General features: G+C 43.1%; 1 protein-coding gene across 6 annotated transcripts in view; it reads left to right on the plus strand.

Moving 5' to 3' along the window:
• The first annotated feature begins 4,775 nt into the window (after nucleotides 1-4,775).
• Nucleotides 4,776-19,744, plus strand: part of LOC143335367 (triple functional domain protein-like) — a 65,189-nt gene continuing 50,220 nt past the window's right edge. For 5 of the 6 annotated variants that reach the window (XM_076754744.1, XM_076754746.1, XM_076754747.1 and 2 more), the window contains exon 1: nucleotides 4,776-5,087. In XM_076754744.1, the coding sequence (XP_076610859.1) occupies nucleotides 5,018-5,087 (70 nt within the window). In that variant the 5' untranslated portion in view covers nucleotides 4,776-5,017. Of the gene's footprint in view, nucleotides 5,088-15,891; nucleotides 15,932-19,744 lie in introns of those variants that run through there. The other variant, XM_076754749.1, reaches the window with a different exon arrangement.

Genomic DNA, 19,744 nt, shown 5'->3' on the forward strand with positions numbered 1-19,744 from the left:
TGTTCAAACTTGGTTTTATGGATGGTTATGTGCTGCTGGTTGACCTGTAGTCAGCCTTTATGCTACGCTAATTGTCTGCTGATTGTAGCTTCATGCTTAATAAACAAACATGATAGTGGCATCTACTCATCTAGACTGGTCGATCGTTTAGATTGATCCATTCTTTTCAAAATACCAAATGATGTTTAAGGCTGTGTCTCAGGAGGCAGAGCTGATCATCCACCAATCAGAAGGTTGGTGGCTCAATCCCCAGCTCCTCCAGCCAGCATGTTGAAGTGTCCTTGGGCAAGATGCCGAACCCCAAACTGCTCCTGATGGCTGTCACTGCTGGGTGAAGGTGTCATCAAGTGCTTTGAGTGGTTGGTAGACTCAAGAAGGCTTTAGATTAGTGTCCTATTGTCCAATTATGTTTTGAACAACTAAAACAGAATAGCATTGTGTGTTTTTTGATAGAACAGGATGGCGTGGCTAAAAAATGGAAATGCAAATGAATGCGTTGTCGTTTTATTTTGCAGCACACAATTTCAGAGGCTCTGTATGTCTGCACCTGCTTCTGTCACCCTTTCACACACAGACACAAACACACTTTAACCTAACACGTCACAAAGTGTGTGTGTGTGTGTGTGTGTGTGTGTGTGTGTGTGTGTGTGTGTCTTTCACACCGATAGTGGCCTCAGAGAAAGCACACATTGTCCACATAGTGGGACAGTTAACCTCTAAGCTTTTTCCATTCAGGAGATTACAGCTGTGACATACACCTTGTGTGTGTGTGTGTGTGTGTGTGTGTGTGTGTGTGTGTGTGTGTGTGTGTGTGTCTCAGCGTGTGTGTGTGTGTGTATTATTCACATTGTGGGACTTGCCTTCCTTACTAGGACAAAATATAAGTCCCCATAAGATAAATCATTCAATTTTAGGGTGAAAACTTGGGTTCAAGGCAAGTAGTGGTTATGGTTATGGTCATGGTAAGTGTCAGAGATGAACCTAAGTCTATGTGATGTCCCCAAAAGCGATGGAAACATGACGGTGTGAGTGTGTGTCTGCCACCTGCTGTTATTGTTCTCTCCTTCCACATAATTACGACAGAGCAACAGGGGGTGGCCAATAGAGGACACCACTCACTGCGCTGTGAGTTGGACCAGACCACATCACACACACACACACACACACACACACACACACACACACACACACACACACACACACACAGAGAGAGAGAGAGAGAGAGAGAGAGAGAGAGAGAGAGAGAGAGAACCACAATATAAACCCCAAATCTCTCTGAGAGTAGGGGAGCACAGATTTTGATCAAACTGCCAGCAATTCAGCAGCACAGTTCAAGAGGTTTCCAAGAGCAATGATGTGGAGGACAGAAGGGATGTGTGAAGAAAGAGAGAGGGGGGAGAGAGAAAGAGAGAGGGGGGAGGGAGCGAGAGAGAGAGAGAGAGAGAGGGAGAGAGCACAATCACCACCTGCTTTCTTTCATTCTAGATGTTGTCTCAGAGCGCCAGAGTAATTACTGCTGACATTTCAGAGGGATATATTGCTATTTGGCAGGACTCACTGTGGGAATGAAACCACCTGAAGGCAGGGGTCAGTCATTTCAATGGTTCTGAGTTATTAAAAGGAGGTATCAGCGTTACTGAGTTCTTCTCATCCGTATATTTTTTTTTCCCCTGCTTCAGATGATATTTCTTTAATACAGAATTCACTGTTACGCTGTCTTATTTGCACGTTTTATATCATTCTAAGTAGCACTGCATATTTTCTGACCAGAAGTCCTCATCAGTATGAAGCCAGGCACGCTCCAGCTGATAATGAAGATTCCTTGGACAAAAAAACAGAATAATAAAAGGTCATGGTTATTAAACAACCAAGCCACCGATAAAAACTAATCCAGGCAACAAATGACTCATAAAATGCCAGTCAAAAGTAATATTAAGATTCAGAGGGAGAAAGAAATAGAGAAAAATTGCAGAACTTTATTGTGAAAGGCAACACATTTTGACTTATTGACTTCATCTGGGCTAAAGGCTTCAGCTTTTTACTATGAGAAACAGTTTGGGTTATTTTACATGTGAGACTTGCCCTTTCTTTACTCCTTAATTTGAACTGGGCAGTTAGAAAAACATGATATTTACCTGTCAGAGTTAACAAAACATGATGACAGTTATGGGGCGGTTTGCTTACAGTTGCCATCATCTGTCAACCAGATCTGATTAAACCACGTCCATGTAGAAGCAGATGAAGTGAAAACTTTTCACAGATAATGCTTAAGGATGTTGTTTTCCTCATGTTATGATTGTCCTGAACATAAGAATAGCTTTCAGGGACTTAAACAAAAAGTTACGAAATCAACCACTGATCACGTCTTACTTCTGCTATCACCATGTCCAGCAGGTTGCTCTCTCTGTCAGCATCACCATTGATAGCAGACAACTTGCTTTGAAAGGGTGATTTCTTTCATGCATTGTCTTAAAAAGGAGAGGAGGGGAGAGATTCATCCATTCTTCCACCACCCAGCATCAATATCCCTCTGTGGACACAAGTTGATCTCTAGTATCAGCCTTCCCCCTGCTGGACACGACAAGTAATACATCAGTGTCTCCATAAGAAACAGCTTTAACAAGAGAGGCAATGAAACAAAGCATATTATGTGTCTGTCCAAAGACTTTTTTCTTCTCAGCTTTTGGTCAGTGAATCTGAGTCTTGATAACTGCAGTACAAATGTCTAATATCCTCATGGGACTCTAATTCTATTCTTTTGAAAAATCTGGTGTTGTTTTGATAATGGCTCCATGCACACAGAGTGAAATCTGTTACCCAAATGTGCCGTCAAAGCGACTGCGCCTCGGCTATCAAGGAGCATCAGCATCATTACGGTTGAATAAATGCAATAAGATGTTCAAATATCACCAGTGGACTTAGCTGATCCTGAACAGTTAAACAGCTGCTTCCCAAGAGAACAGAAATAAGGCTGATCTGCAGTCCTCCGCTGGATGTAATGAATGCATTACAGCTAAAGGTCATTTTCCATGTTCAGCCCCATTTATAAAAGGGCATATGATGTCATCTCGTCGATAAATCACTCCACTATCTGCTGCTACATTTCCACAGCAGTTAGTCAATATCAACATTTTCACTCACAGGGAATCATTTGGAGCATTTTGTGCAGGTGTGTGCCTTTGAATGTGTGCGTGTGTGTGTGTGTGTGTGTGTGTGTGTGTGTGTGTGTGCGTGTTACGTGTCAAAGCACTTTGAGCAAGCATCCGTGCTGTGATGCTCTCATTACTAGAGGGACCTTCTGTTCTGTTCCAGAAAATATTTACTTGACATTAGCTGAAGAGACCTTGGGTGTCGTTAAGGAACATAAAACCCACAAGTTGTGGATGGTCAGCATGAAAGAACCACAAGCAAGCAGCAGGATTGGTCTGTTGATCTTGAACACAGCTTGAAAGACGGCAACATAAACCCTGCTTTGACTTCGGCACAGAGCTTCAATCTGTGTGGTACAAACACTTAGAGCTAGAACTGACATGACACTGGACCTATTGACGCCACCCATACCTATACAGCCCCAACACACACACACACACACACACACACACACACACACACACACACACACACACACACACACAGTGTTCTTATTTTGCTGGTGGGGACTTATGGAGCTCCAAAGCACTCAATGTTGGAATAAAGGATACCATGATGTAAACAATCCTGAGAATTAATGGAGAGAAAATATGTAAGAGAAATATTAAATTATGAAATAGTCCAATAAATGTTTAAAACACATCTTAATATTCTGAAATCGTTTTCCATTTTTGTATGTAATATTTAGTCTACCCTCATTAAAATATAATAGTGATTACAGGATAGTGATTTATCAACAAGATGGCACCATTTTGGCCTTTTATGACTTATTTTGAGAAGAATCAGGATGAAATATCATTCGAGCTGAATTTGAAACATTTATTGGATTATTCCCCAGTTTCATTCTGCTACATAATATGTCTGTATTTATTATTTGATTCTTAATTTCATTCTGCCTCTGAATTTATGGTTTCTCTAGCCGTTGCTGGTTATTCAACAATAGCATTACAAACTGTGGGGTTAAATCATGCATAAAAAGGATCAGTGATCAACACAAAGTTTCTTAAATTCAAATTCTGTGGAAAAACAAAAAAACAAAAAAAACGAGACTTCGAGCAGAAGCGCCGGTTCGCGGCCAAACCAGCAGATGGCATCAGTCATACAGCTCAGACCACAAAGCTCCGAGAAAAGAAGGCCATGACAGAAGCTCAATCATAACAGCTGCCCTTTTCTGTTTGTATCCGGCAGACTTTACCAGCCTCTCTACTCCTCCCTGAGAGTATGAGTAACTCCACATTCACCCACTTTTTATGGAAACATCACAGACACGATCAACAGCACATGAATCACTCTGTTAAATTCCCCCAAAATGGGTCTTTTCCTACCAGTGTGTCGCATAATTGAGCTCGATGAGACAGCTCAAGTTACACACAGCCCAGAAGCTTATCATTCACATCATGATCCCCACTGACAGTGTGTCTATGCCTCGTTCTTGCAGCAGTTTTCATTGTTTTAGATATCCTCCGCTTGGTCGTAAGTTCACACGCGCGCGCACACGCGCACGCTCGCGCACAGTGACCGCCGTCGTTCCTTGATGACCCACCGTCTGCTCATTTCCGAAAGCTTACGGAGATTCACCGAGCAGCGACCCGGCCCCTCCCGTCCCCCTCCTCCGCGCCACAGCTACTCTCCCCTCGGCTCCACTCCGAGGAGGAACCCGGTGCCCCCGGCTGATCGTTTCCAATTACGTTACCCCAAGATGGAGGTCTGCAGATGGCACTGCTCGCGTCTACGAGTCACCGTAACCGTCCGTGTGTCTTAAATGACGCTTTTGTCGGGACAGAAGTGATTTTGTGCCATCTTTTAGTCGATTTTTGGGGGGATCTACTTGGGAGATACTGAGCTCCAGGTTCGGGTTGTAGCAGCCATGAGCTCCGGTGAAGGAGCGGAGGAGACGACGAAGGACGCCAGCGATATAGCGGCGTTCTTCAAGACCGGTAAGCCCAAAAAGGAGTGGAAGAGGTCGGACTGAGCTCCACAGAGAGCTGCTGCCTTTGGTCCAGCTGTGTGAGGGACAATGTTCCCGTCCGCGTTGACTGCTTTGGGAGCTCAGGCAGTTAATAGGGAATAGGGAAGGCTTTAGCGGATGGATTTCATAGCTGTTGTTATAAACTAAGTGTATAACAAGCGGCAATTGCCAACACCATTGTGGAAATCTCTAAAAATGGGTTTCTTCCATGCATTTTTCCAACTACATCAGATAGCCCATCAGGACTGAGTAGCCAGGCAACGTTAGCTACAGCGCTAATTGTCAGAGTTCCATCTTCGGACACATCTCCCAGATTTGTCAGCGCTTGGTTGGCTACCTCTTCGTGTACTTCAGTATACATTATTGTGTGTTTCTGCCCTGTCCACGGCTTAGCTTAAACTCGTCTATGCTTTTGTCTGCGGTCCAAATGAGGGTGTGAAATGTAGCTAAGTTTGACCCAGTAAGCGTTAAGAGAAAGGAAAATATAGGAACAACAAATGTATGTTCCCCGTCCAGCAAGCCCGACACAAATGGATCAACGCGACTTTATGTTAATGGGAATAATTCGCAGTCACTATGGCATATGGATGACATGTTTTTATCTAGTTCAAGTGGAGTGACTTTAGATCTTGCAGAAGCGAGAAAAGAAGCAGGTCAGGGCTGTCCGACAATGGACTAGTGTGTTAACTAACTACTTCCAACATCTTAGCTCCCAATGTTAGCCTGTGAGCTAGTGAATCCTGTATCAGATTTGGTGAATCCTGTCTGCTTGGTTAGCTAACAAATGCTAGCTCGTTTAGCATCGCTAGCTCGCCTGTGAGTTGACAAAGCGTGTATCTAAGCAGCTTATTTGTGTATTTAGCACACACGAACACACCGCGTGTCTGTTTTACGTTCGCTGTTCCGTTAACTGGTTGTTTGTTGTTTTCTGGGCTGTCAGAAAATAGCACAACTGTACAAGCTATGTAAACAATACATGGCGTGGCACATAGAGCCTGGGTGTGCACTGTGTAGGGTAAGCTAGCTGTGTAACATGGCTATCAAGGCCAAAAAGGCTGCCTAGTATCAATAAGTCTGTTGGTTGTGACAAAAACCGCAGAAGATCAGTGACACTGACTCATTCATACACAACCAAACTGCTGTTTTTAGACAAGATCAGATGCTGCCCACTAGCATGTACAGATTGTTAACCCAGCTAAGTAGGCTAATTAATCAGCAAGGACTGTGACTTGAAGTCCCAGCACGGGCCTACAGTGATCCCAAAGGCTGCAACAATAGCTCATAAACTGTGAATTCTAGGGGTCCGAGCAGAGATTTAAGGGGCCAGAGAAATATATAGTTAAGTTTTATTTTATCTGGCACAGCTTGCATTGTGAAACCATGTGTAAGGATTTCTCATTTCTTATTCACTTCCATACCCACACCCAGTGTACAGTATCCACATTTATACACTCATTACAAAATTCTGTGTTTCAATTGAAGTGTCCTCAGATACAGTTGAATGGAAAGGTGATCCGTGGGCCTGTGCCTGTCCATTTTTAGGTGAAATAGCAAAACCTCTGAGCTTATTCGCTGCACTTGGATATGCCAGATAAGCCTCAAGTGATGTTCTCTGACTGCAAGCTGTGAATTAGATCTTGTGCGTGATGTCATGTCTGCCAGTGTCATGGTCTAACTCCACTTGCTTAAGTAGCTTACTGTTTCAATGTAGTTTCTCCATAAACCAATAGCTGCCTTTGTAATATATGTGTAGCGGTAGTTGCACATGTGATTTTTCCTGGTAATATGCGCACAAGCGTGTGATAAATATTAAACTGTAGCATATGAGAATAGTCATGCATTGTGTGCATTGTTGTGCAGCGCAGTGTTGGACCGTTGTGGTAGAACTGAGATTTTGAAGTAAAGTTAGAGGGGTGTAAACAAGCACTAGAATGCAGAGTATTGACATCCAGCCTCTGGCTCCTGTGGTTTTGTGTCTAGCGAGATAATAAGCACAGAGTGAAGTTCACTTTCTGTATTGAGCTGATCTGATGGCTTCCTCTCAGGGAGGGAGGCGAGAGGCATCCTGTAGCTCACTTGCAGCCACAATGTGAATGTATGTTTTGTTGATGGTGCACAGCTGCAGCCATTCTGCTTCACTGTTAATCAGATCTGTTGCTAATTTGGTGTATAATTAAAATGTTTAGATGTAGCTCCTTTTCTTGGTACCTCAGGTCCATCTGCTGCAGTTTCAGTTTGTAGTTTAGTAATAGCTCTTTATTTACCAATAGAGCACGTAAACCATATATTCCCGTTGTTTTGAGAGAAGCAATGACACAGTTTTTGTTGCACTTAAATTTTTCCACCAGTGGTGGGACACCTACTGCTGAATTAATAATAAAATAGGAATTGTGGGTAAAGTGAAAACAAATCTGTGTCTGTTTTTGACAACAATACACTTGCAGGATCATTAATAAACATTTCATGGTGCTATCCTGATGTAAAGATCTTAAGGATATTTAAACACCCATTACATTTCAGGCCTGTCTGTACTTGATGCATTCTCTTAATTGCCACAGCAATGGTGAGAGATTGAAGTCCTTCCTACATTAAAACACTAACATTAATCAAGACAAACCTGTATGCTAACCAAGATCTTAACTTAAATCTGACAGTTATCTAACCTAGTTTATCTTAGTGGGATCCACAATTTTGTGTGTACTTAAAGCTAAACATGGCCTCTGAGCACTTAAGTACAATTATTGGAGTTTTATTGACAAAATGTTACCGTAAGCTGCTTTCTTAGTGTAACTACCATCTTCTATGAAGATCCTTTACGAGCATGTGTGCGTTTGTTGTCTTTCCTAACAACACACCTTGTTGAACACACCTCTAAAGGTATACTTAGCACTGATTATGAGTTCTGTGTGACTGATAGTACAGCAGTCACAAACGGCTGCTCTTTGTGTTAAATATGACCCAGGGTTTTGTCAGCTTGATTTGTGCTTATTGTATAGTGTTGCCGTAACCCCCCGAGAGTGCCTGGCTCCATCCGTTGATATGCTGATGCCACTGAGCGCAGCAGGACAGTGACTGACAAAGACCACCTACTGTATGAGATAATGATAACTATGGACAGATATTTACTGTAAACATGAGATTTTTGTTTCAAAGTGCAAGTCAGGTCCATTATCTTTTGTCTCCAAACAGTGTGGAACTACTGGGGACACCAGAAATGCTTTTGCTAATGCTGTTCTGCATATTTCCGAGTGCTGTGTCTGTAATATATTGTACACAGTCTCTAGTTCTTTCAAGGTCTGCCAACCTTAATTGGTACTGAACTGATGTATATGGTTATTATAACAGTTCAAAGTGGAGCATCCTTGAAAGTCTTGTTCGGAGTCATCTCAGTAGTGAAACCACCATAGCCCTGACTATGGACAGCCTACCAAGAGATATGTACAATGAGCCAGTTGGAAGGCTTGAGTGTCACCTTTGGGCTCCCCTCCGTTTTGTTCTGCTTGTGAACTTCCTCCTCATAGATCTGGGAGTCTTGTTTTGACATGCACAGGTTTGAGTGTCTTGCCACAGGCTATGCTTTCTCCCCCCCCCCTCCATCCCCAGCTCCATCCTCATCTCTTTTTCCATCCTTTGGCATTTGGTCTCTTTGTCTTTCCCATGTCCTCCCTCTTTGCTTACTTCCCCACTCTGTCTGCCGGCCTGCCTGCCTTCTGTCTGAGCGTTCATTCGCCAATGCCTGTTTCGTGTTTTCACTCCCTCCCTCATTCTTGTTGCGTCGTGTTGGGCCTCTCCGTCCTGATGCAAAATGACAACTAATAAAAAAAAAAACGAGCTTCCCCCCGTCTGTCTCCCCTGTCTTCCAGACTGGAATTAATACCTAGGCCTCAGAGCTCTGAAAGGGGGAGTTTTGTTGTGGCATGTTGTCAATCATCAAGTTATTCCACTCCAAACATATCTTTGGCTACACCGATGACTAAGAGGCTGATTTAGTGTTGATTTCATACAGTTATTACTTGTTGGTAGTGTAGAATATTATTTATAGTTAGGGGGGATCTGCAGTCGGCACTGCCAGGCCTTCATGAATGAATATTTAGAGTCTGCAACACGCCGTTCACAAGGTTGCTCTGTATGTTTGAATGAGCGTCAGTGTGTGCGTGTGTTTGTGCAAGAAACAGAGTGAAACAGACAAGCAGGAGAGAGAGTGGGAAATCTGATCCAGAGCATGCATTTATGACTCAGGCCCATTCACCCAGGATGAGGTCTGGGAGCACAGACACACACACACACACACACACACACACACACACGCACACACTCTGAGACTAATGGATATTGATCCAGGAGATGGAGACTGATTGAGGTCCCTCAGTAAAGGTTTCCTCCAGGCTTAAAGCTGCCAAGTCAGACACAGAGCAGAGGCTAAAGCCTAATGCTGCACAAAGCAGAATTCTTTTATCATCCTCATGTTTATGGGATGGAAGTAAACAGAGGATTGGTGCGTCACAGATCAATACAAACAGATAATTGAAGGCTAGGTTTGTTGTCACGTTGTTTTGCTCCTTTCTTGATAAAATGCATTTATTAATTAGTGGACCGATTATTCGGAACCTTTAATCGTAGAGGAACAGCCAAGTGAACGAGTAGTAGACACCGTATTCGTTGAAAACTTTAAAAAGCTGCAGAGGCCGAGATATTCCGACTTTCAACCCCTTGTATGAGCCACACCCCCAATACGCAGGATTCTGCATTTCCCACAGTGCATCTTGATAGCGCCTCATGACATCATCAGGGTTATTTTGTCAGATTCATAGAAGGCAGCTGTTTTCGCTGGCTGAATAGCATCTAAAATCAGTGGAGTGAACCTTTAAACCTCCACACACCATAAAACTAAAGGTTTTTCATGCCCTGCACCTCTAATATTTGGTAGGTTATGGTATTAAGTACAGATTTGGCTACTAGACGATACAGATGCAGTTCTATATAATGGTACGTGCAATTTTATAGCACTACCTATGTATATATGTACACATACGCATAGTATCTATATATTATATTGTCAATTTTCTCTTAAATCAGTTCTTCTGTTCTGAGTAATTGAGGAATGTATTTTTTTGGCCAATTGCAGCTAATTGGAAACCATCATTAATCAAATTACTCTATCGCAGCGGTGCAAAGAATTCAATCAATTTTTTGATTTGCAACATTGTCCACAACTTTCTAATACACCCAGAGATATTAAAGGTATAGATTAAGGTTGCTTCCTGATAGGCAGCCACTGTTCTCTCTCCATTGCTTTTCGCACTTACTCACACACAAGCAGGCACTTTCTCCGATTTGCCTTTTTCCACTGACCCGGGCCTCTGTCTCCCCACATCTGTCTTTGTACCGTTAAGATCCCAGCGTACATCCACATCCACTGCGAGTGGCCGTTTCTGCTTGTACGCACATTCTCAGGAGCAAAATATCAGGTACCTCACACACCTCTCAGTAACTGTACCATTGTGCAACAGAGAGGAGTGAATATAATATATAATAAATGGAAGCCATCTGGAGGGAAAGATAATGTTAGGAGATTTTATCCTTTTATTTAGCCAGGCATCTTCAATCAAGAGCAAATGGATGGCTGGGTAAAAAAAAAAAACCTTTTAGAAAGGGTTGGAGATTAAGCTAAAATATGGGGATAAAAAACACTCCTTCTACTCAAATTGTTCCCTTTATTGTGGCATTAAAAATGTGATGTTTCAGTTAGAAAGGCATTCATCCCTTAAAACGAAGCCCAAATACAAACACTGAACACATGGTTACAAGACGAGCAACTCAGGCACTTGGAAACCATTAGTGGCACAGACCATCATGTCCTGAATAACAACCTCTTTCTGTCATACATTCTTACTTTTGTGGAGAAAATTGTCGAAAAAATGCTGCAAATATCGGTTGGTTAGCAAAGAGTAAATAATTCAGATTGCTCTCATTTCCCATGGGTGGTTGTGTAAACACATAATCTTTCTCATCCCTGATAACAGGTGCAGGTACATTAAATTTTAAAGGCAGATTACAGCTCGCAGAGCAAGCCAGACCTCCTCAGTCTGCTGTGAGGTCAGTTTGAATGGGAGGATTGTGAGCCTTTTTTTCTTGTTTGAGCTATCATCTATATTTCGGTAAATCATTAGCGTTCAAACACAGAGAGCTGCCGGTATCACAGTTCAATGTGAAGAATGATCATGGCAGATCAGGATTAGCACATGTGGCCTGTGAGACTCTTGATTCCAATTGAGTGTTTGTGCCAGAAAGGAAGGAAAATGTCCAGGGTTATGTTTGACGAATCACCTTGTAGAATACTCACTTGTACTCTACATCATGTGACTGAAACTGTGACTTATGCAGTATGAAAGTTTCATGTGTTCCAAAAGTTACACGAACACCAAACAGCAGCCAGACCGGTCACAGCGCAGAAATATTAAAAGCTGCTCATGTCGGACCAAGGAAAATGAATTAAAGCTCCACAGCAACTATGTCAGCAACTACAACTTTAGATTTTAGCTTTGTGGTAGCGAATAATTTCCTATTTTACACACCCAGCAGAGGGACTCGAGACTAATGGCGTCCCATCGTCCTAGGAATGATAGAAAATGTGTTTGGGATGAGCAGAGATCTTCCCCGGGACACATCTGGGATGAAAGAGATTTATGTATGTATGTGTGTATGTATGTATTTACTTGACCACTCTTGACTTTATGACACATAAAGGTACAACGCACAGGTCGTGGCCAGAATTTTGGTTTAAAACACTCAAACAAATGAACTAAAATGAATTGTGAAGACGTAATAGGTCTGACTTCTAGAGCAACAAGATTAACCCTCTCAAGCTACGACCGTAGCATCATTAGCATTAATTTGGGTTTGATGTGGTGAATGTAATATGCATTCTCCTGATGTTTGGTCTCTGCTAAATGCTCCACTGTGTTCACCTGCCAGGTTCTAACTGTGTCTGTCTGCTGTTTGGTGTTGAGTAGTTAGAGTACAGTGAATGTATAGAGGTTTTTCACTGGAAACAGTGACACTACAAAACCAAAACACTGAGCTGAGAGACACTAAAATGCTCTGTGGAGCTGAGGGGAACCGCAGAGTCAGGTGATTATTCTTTCATTCTAGGTCGGTGGTTCAATCCCCGGCCTTTGCAGCCTACATGTTGAAGTATCTTTGGGCAAGGTACTGAACCCCAGTTTGCTCCCGATGTGCCATCAGTGTGTGTGAATGGATAACGCTCGTAATGAGCAGGTGGCTTAGCCGCCGTACGAATGTGTGTGAATGAGTGAATGCAGACTTGTGTTGTCAAAGCGCTTTGAGTGGTCATCAGACTAGAAACATGCTATACAAATACAGTCCATTTACCAGTGTGGATTCACTCCCGAACCCAATCACATACAGATAATCATGTGGGCCATTGTTGACGTAAAAATACTGATCATAGCAGCTTTAAATGTTATGCTACAGTATGTGTTCAGGAAGATCCTCTTTGCTCAGTTAAGTTTCCCTGGAAAACTATGGTTAAACTATTTCTGTGGTAAACCTGATGTCAAGCTGGCACAATACATCATCTTACTCAAGGTCTTTGTTGCTGATCTGTGTATCATATCACGGGCTTGTAACGGCTGGGTCAGGTTTACTTTGGCATTACAGTGACGTATTCCAAGTTTTATTTTATCTTTTTCAGTGTGCTGTTGAATTAATGTCACGAGGTGAACCAGGAGGTGCATTTCTTATGATGGCAGTTTCCTGTTTTAACCACAATAGGTTTAGTGATTGGAACCAATCAGAGACAAGTTAAATGAGGACATTTTATGAGGTCTTGATAGCTAATAATCACACCTACAAACGCAGACCAGGAAGGAATCCGTTTCAAAAACTATCGCACACCATGTAAATGAAGGGAGAGTCTATCAGCAGTCATTGATGCAAATGGAGAAATTTCTGATGCAAATTTAAGATTTTTGGGACTGCCATGGTAACAAAGAGTGAAATAATGTTTTGACCTCACAGATTGGGGTCCACAGCAGAACTGGTCGGAAAACCCGTCCCGCAGATGTCTGGCTAGACTAAACACTGTAATTTTTCAATCAGGACACAGTGAGCGAAGCCATTGAAAGCCATGAAGTAAAACTGAATGGCAACACTGGAGTTGTTTGTAGCCCAAAGCATGGATGATGTCAGTGTGAACTCTAAGGAGCACCACAGTAACACAAACCTAAACCCGAACAAAAAGCACCAGATTGCGTTTCAGAGGGAGTAACGTCCTCTTCCCTGATAGTCAGAGGCTTGTAAACAAGTTTTGTCTTTCTCTGGATGTGCCATACATGGCAATGTGAAGAGTGGCCTGTAACAGCTTACCAATGAGCTCGGACAAGTTTAGAGAGCGATTTGAAAACGGTTGGGGTTAACATTGGCCCTGTGCGTCTAGATGTGCTGCAATGAAGTCATTGCAGAAATGGATTTAATAGGATTGCCTTAGATGTGCATGTTGATAGTAAAACCCTGTAAGGATATATAGTCAGAAATACAATGTTTTGATCCCAGGAAGTCAGTATGTTATTAATAATATAGTGAGCAGATTGCAGATCCTCTCAGAGAGGGTATGGAGCATGTGGGGAAGCAGACTGGCCAAGAACTGTTTTAACAACAAATCTGCCTGCTTAAACAGGAATTTATACATGATGTGTTCGAGAGCACAGCTATGTGGCAGCAGTACAAGTCCCTGTCCCTGTGTGTGTGTGTGTGTGTGTGTGTGTGTGTGTGTGTGTGTGTGTGTGTGTGTGTGACAGAGAGAGACGGTGTGATGTTGTCAGCTCGAACAGCATTAGGCATGTTAGAGGTGAGAGTTCATTGGATTACACACGCTGACCTAATCTAATCTGGCCTTTATTCTCTGGGATTACTGCGAGTGTGTTTTCGAGTGTGTTTTGGGATGTAGGCGTGGAAGTGGAGAGAGGGAGGTGGATTCACAGTGCGAAGGTGTGCATGGCCACACACACACACACACAAACACAAACACAAACACACACACAAAGAAATTGTTTGACATGTTGGGAAATATGCTCATTAGTTTTCTTGCCAAAAGTTAGAAGAGTAGTTTGTTGCCACTGTCTGTAAATACGAAGCTGGAGCCAGTCGAGCATAATGACTTGCGACACTGGGAAACGGCTCCGTCCGACCGTCACAAAGTCCCAAAATCTGTACAAAAACCCAAACATTAAAACAACAAGTTGTGGTATTGTAGCTGGTTCTGTGCTGGGCTATTTTGCCACTTAATCCCCCTTAAAACCACAATTTATCCCTTTGAAACATTGGTTTTTGTACAGATTAAAAAAAAAAAAATGTAACTTAGTGAGCTTTAGTGATGCTGATTGGCGCATTTTGGTACCTTTGGACAGAGCCAGGCTAGCTGAGTCCTCCTGCGGTTAGTCTTTATGCTGAACTAAGATAAGCGGCTCACATGGTGGTGGTATCATCTAAGTAAATAAGAAAATAAGGGGATATCCCAAAATGTTCTTTTAACTGTTGTCTAAACACAAACAACCATACAAAAACTTTGAAGGGAGCAGTGTGTAGGCTTTTGGGCATCTAACAACTGATTACCTCTCACCTCATCACCCACTTTCCAGGCGTGTAGGCGGACCTATGGTGGCCACGAAACTCATAAAAAATGCAAAGTCTAGAGCCAGTGTTTGGTTTGTCCATTCTGGGCTACTGTAGAAACATAGAGGTGCAACATGGTGGACTCTGTGGATATAAAGATAGATTTGAAGAGCTTATTCTAAGATAATGAAAACAAAGTTATTCTTATCTTAATGTGTAGTTTTAAGGCAGATATTTTAACACAGGAAATACCCATGGTAAAGACAGCTTTCTGCATGTTATATCCCTCTTCTCTCCTCATGTCCACCAAACAAGGTTGAACTCGCAGTCTGTCACCATGGTAACAGCAGCTAGCATGGCCGTCTGTCTGACCCGTGCTCTGCCTTCACTAACAGGCCTATGTAAACCAGGCCTGTGCTTTACCACTCTCACAAACAGGGACACGGGTCCCACCCAGATGCAGACGAGATAAGACCAAAGGGCGTCTGATAAGAGCCAATCACGACAGTCGCTTTCAGTGCTCTTCATATGGGGCAGTTGGTTCGAGGGTGGATCGCTCGCTGCGTTTTAAAACAAAGTTTTACCGGTGTTACCGCTCCAAAGCAGAAGTGCGCTCATGTAGTAAGATACAGTAGCTGTCAATCAGAGCACTTGTGAATCAGGGCAAGCAGAGCAAGGTGTTTCCACTCCGCTTCAAAGTAGGTAATGAGAAGTGAAAGGAGGGCTATTGAGTTATTTAAAAGTATTATATTATAATGTCAAATATAGTTAAAAGTTCTCCATTAACAAGGGAATTGAAGTATTAGGGTGTTTTGTCAGATGTGTAAATGAAACGATTTTTGGCTTGTTTAATCCCCTCTTAGGAACAACTGAAACACGCACGCACACACACACACACACACACACACACACACACACACACACACACACACACTCTCACATGCAAACCTCTCGCCTCTCTGTGTGTTTATAAAAAGGAGCTTGTCCCACTTTTCCCTCTCATCTGCCGTGCTCTCGTTCGGTAATTTCTCCGGCGTGATAGCTAATTGGTGTGAGCTCGGGGAAAATTTGCCGCCCCGCCGCTGCCTCCTTAAAACAAGCTGGAACGAGAGAGAGAAAAGAGTCGAGGGGGCAAAGAGAAAAATGGAGAGAAGATGGAGAAGGAGGAGAAGACAGGAGGTAGGTTGCAAGGGAGGCGGGGTGTGCAGGTTGCAGGCGGCCATGAAATCACATGCAGATAACCGTTTTCTCCACGCGTTCTTGTTAGAAGAGCATAAACAACAAGAGTGAGTGAATGATTTTGTTGTCCTGTTAGAGGGAAATAAGGAAGTCTATTCAGAGCAGGTGGAAGAGGAAGGAGAGGAGCTGTGAAACTCAAAGATACAGAGAAAGAGAGAGAGAGAGAGAAGAGAGCTAGACCTTGGAAAGATAATGAAGAGAGCAGAAGTGTAAATGTATGTGCCAAGCTGGGTTAACAGAGTTTCAACTGGGTAATGAAAGAGGTCAGTAAAGGAATTGAATCAGCTTGCAATTGATTAGGATCAGTGTGAAAGATTTGCCAGAATGGTCTCTGCTCCTATTTTGAGAGTGGAAGGAGACAGGGAGAGAGAGTGAACCAAACTAGGACAAGTCCTGAAAGACCATTGTACTCCTTTTTCTTTGGGTCTCCAGTGCATTCAAAACTGCTATCTCACTGTCGCCCTCCCCATCTCGCTCACTTTTCTCTCTCTGTCTCGTCCTCTCACTGCTTTTCACCCCGGTTCTCTCCCGATAAGGGCCGGTCACTGAGAGAAATTGATTCACTGTAAGCATCACAGTCAGTGGCTTTTTGTGTCTTCAAGCATAAGTTATGGGGCGCTGAGGTCCTGGAGAGGGCCCCAGAGGTCCCCAGGAAAAATGAGGAGCAGTTTAAAGCGGTGCCATGCTTTTTTTTTTTTTATCTTGGCTACAGTTTCTAATGGAGACTGTTTTGCACCTGGGATCCAAGGTGAAGCCAGATAACAACATGGTTGGATAGAAGAGTACTGGCACACTTCTGCCCCAACCCATCATAAACTGAGCTTTGGTGGTAGATTTAGAGTGGATGTATCGATCAGAGTCACAGTTGTGATTCGGCTGGCTGTCTCGTGTATGTCCTGGTAAAAGTATGTATGTTATGTTCCAGCTTTGTTTCGAATGAAGAACAAGTGGCTCAGTAGTTCACAGTAATTGATCCCCTCAGGGTCACAGATGCAAACACTGTGACTGTCGCACCAAACAAGAAGCTGGTTTTAAGGAGGAAATGTGCATAAATCAGTTTTCACATGTGGGCGAAGGCCAGCCTGCATTGCTTTTGATTGTTGGCAGTGTGTGGTTTTTTTGAACATTAACTGTCCACAAGATTCAATTAAGCGTATAAACAAAGATAGTAGTGTGTGTTGACAATGTAGTAACCTCCCAGAGTGTCGCCATTTTTAGTTGTTTAACTTGAAATTCTCTCTCCTTCCCAAGACCCCCTTAAAATCTACATCCCACATCGGCCTGAGCACACTGGGATGTTGATGTTGAAGTGAAATATTTCCTTTGTGTTTTACGTGTATTAGGTGTCACGGTATAATGAATAATCGATGAACATGAACGAACATTTGGTAAAAAGCATATATATCACAGTCCTTTTACATTTCTTCAAATGATGTCACTTGAGGTTGCATTGACTGGGGCTGAAGACCACATTATCGGAAATGGGGAAATAAAATCTGGAGTTGTCGAGTTGGAAAGAAGTGCGCTCACAAACCGCTTGAAGCTACATTAGCTGCTAGCAGCACAACACGGCTGAATCATCTGCTGAGCTGCTGGCATTCCAATTGCATTGTGGTTAATGTAGGTGCCAGGTTTTGACAAGGAAGATGAATGCATGCAATATAAAGGTTGGAATCCGATAGCGACTTTGCTTCTACATGAAGCAAAGACGAGCTCCACAGTAACGCATTGTCGGCAGACTGATGACCATTATGGCCGAAGCACTAGCAGCAGGTGACGTCACAGCACTGATCACCTTGTTTGACTAAGAGGTTATCTCTGGGAAGTGCTAGGGCATGAATACCGAAGCAATGAGTATTTGCTCCAAACGAAAACACAAAAAAACACGAAACTCAGTTGAAGTTCAGTATCACCTACCACTTGACTGTTTGGATCATGAGTTTCACAGGTTGACATCACAAGTTTTAACCACCTACAGCTCTGTGCCAAGCAGCAAAAATCCTCTCAGATGGCCGATCCCTGAGGTATTTTTAAATGTGTTGTCCATGGCCCTTGACATTTAAATGTTTGCTAAACCCCTACAGCAGTATGTAGTGCTACACTCTCCAAGACAGCTTTGACAGCGGGGTATTACTCATTGTTTTTGTGCCTCACACCTCATTCTAGTCTAGTGTGAGCTAGACAATCGGTATTTTCAAATGAAAGGGGGTCTTTCCTTTTTGTGTATGAGTCAAATGATGAGTGTGCTTGCCGAGAAGGGAAAGGCAGGGGCCCACAGAAAGGGTGGTCTTGTGTTAATGTGGGCTCGGAGACAGAAACAGTGTGTTTTGGGACAAGAGAGAGCTGCCTGTGGAAGGACGCTCAGTTAAGGATACAGTGTAGGCTGTGTTCCTCTGAGCTGAGGTCCAGGTGAGTTCACTGTGCCTTAGTGTTTGCTTATGTCAGAGAGATGGGTGTTTGGATGTTTTATGGGATTGAGCCTGGAGAAGTTTTTTTTTTTTTTTTTTTTGCTTTGTCATTTCCTCAACGTCTGTGCTCGCGCGTCCCACTGCTCCAACACGGCCACATCTCGGAGAAAAAGCCTCCGCTCATGAGTTCATGTGTGTGTCTCTTCCTGCACACAGACATTGTGTTTTATCAGCTTTTTTGTCCATGCATGTTTGACTTCTGGCACGGCTACAACTTTTATTGTTTAGATTGCGATAAGATGTGGGCAACCACTACTGTAGTCTGGTATTACATTGTTGTACACTGCGTCTTAAGTGGATATCTTTGGCATTGCAAATATGTGAGGTATGTGGGTGTTTGGTCTTTCTCTTGCCGTCCCTTTTTCCCTTCTTTTCTCCTGCATCCCATTCATTCTCTGTTAAGTTCTCCCAGGTACACGGCTTTAGACAAAATTCCCTTGAGATCTTCGCGCTTCTCTTCCCATGCCGTGTTCTTGTGTGCGTGTGCTTTTCCTCATGAACACGGACCCCTGTGGCACTGGCAGTTGTTGCCAGCAAGTTTGCTCATGTGTAGTTTTATTTGTACTGTGCTGCTTTATGGGCATCAATGGAAAATGCCACCAGTAAAATATTGCTAAATCACAGCTTTCTGTGAGGATAGTTTACACTAGCAGCCACGACAGAAGGAAACCAGTTGTCATATGTGAAAGTGCTGTAGCATAAAGACCGAATTAAGTCAGAAATGGAAACGGCAAAAGGTGAGACAGGGATAATGGTCATTGCAGGGAAAGTCTTTTCTCTTGCCTTTGAAGGGCAGAGGTCAGGGTCTGTATCTAAGAAGCCAGAGGGAGTTAAGTTTCTTGCTCAAGGACCCATTAGAAAGCCCATTTGTTCCTAGCAATGCGTCTTGAACCTGCACCTCATAGTTATCAGCCCCACTACCTCATTTATGTCAGTGTAATTAAAATTTTCAAACTTATGTATGTAGCATGTGGTTTTGCACACACTGTGGGACTGTGGGAGACATTGTTCCAATCCCTCTGCATGTCCTGCACGTATGGCGTAATCGACAATAAAGTTGACACATCAGCACGTCATTCACCTACTTTGTAAATGTGAAAGCTGCATTTCTGCTGTGAGCCTCGCTATCGGTATGATGAAACATAAAGGAGTTGCCACCGTGATGACTTTCCAGAGCTGTAAAATCCTGTCCTTGAGTATCATAAACCATTGTGCGGCGTCTTGGCATCTAATAAGCCTCTTAATGCATTAATCTGTTACCGCAGCTGGACTTCCTGGATCATAT

The sequence above is a fragment of the Chaetodon auriga genome, chromosome 17, assembly GCF_051107435.1.
Source record: "Chaetodon auriga isolate fChaAug3 chromosome 17, fChaAug3.hap1, whole genome shotgun sequence".
Taxonomy (NCBI): domain Eukaryota; kingdom Metazoa; phylum Chordata; class Actinopteri; order Chaetodontiformes; family Chaetodontidae; genus Chaetodon; species Chaetodon auriga.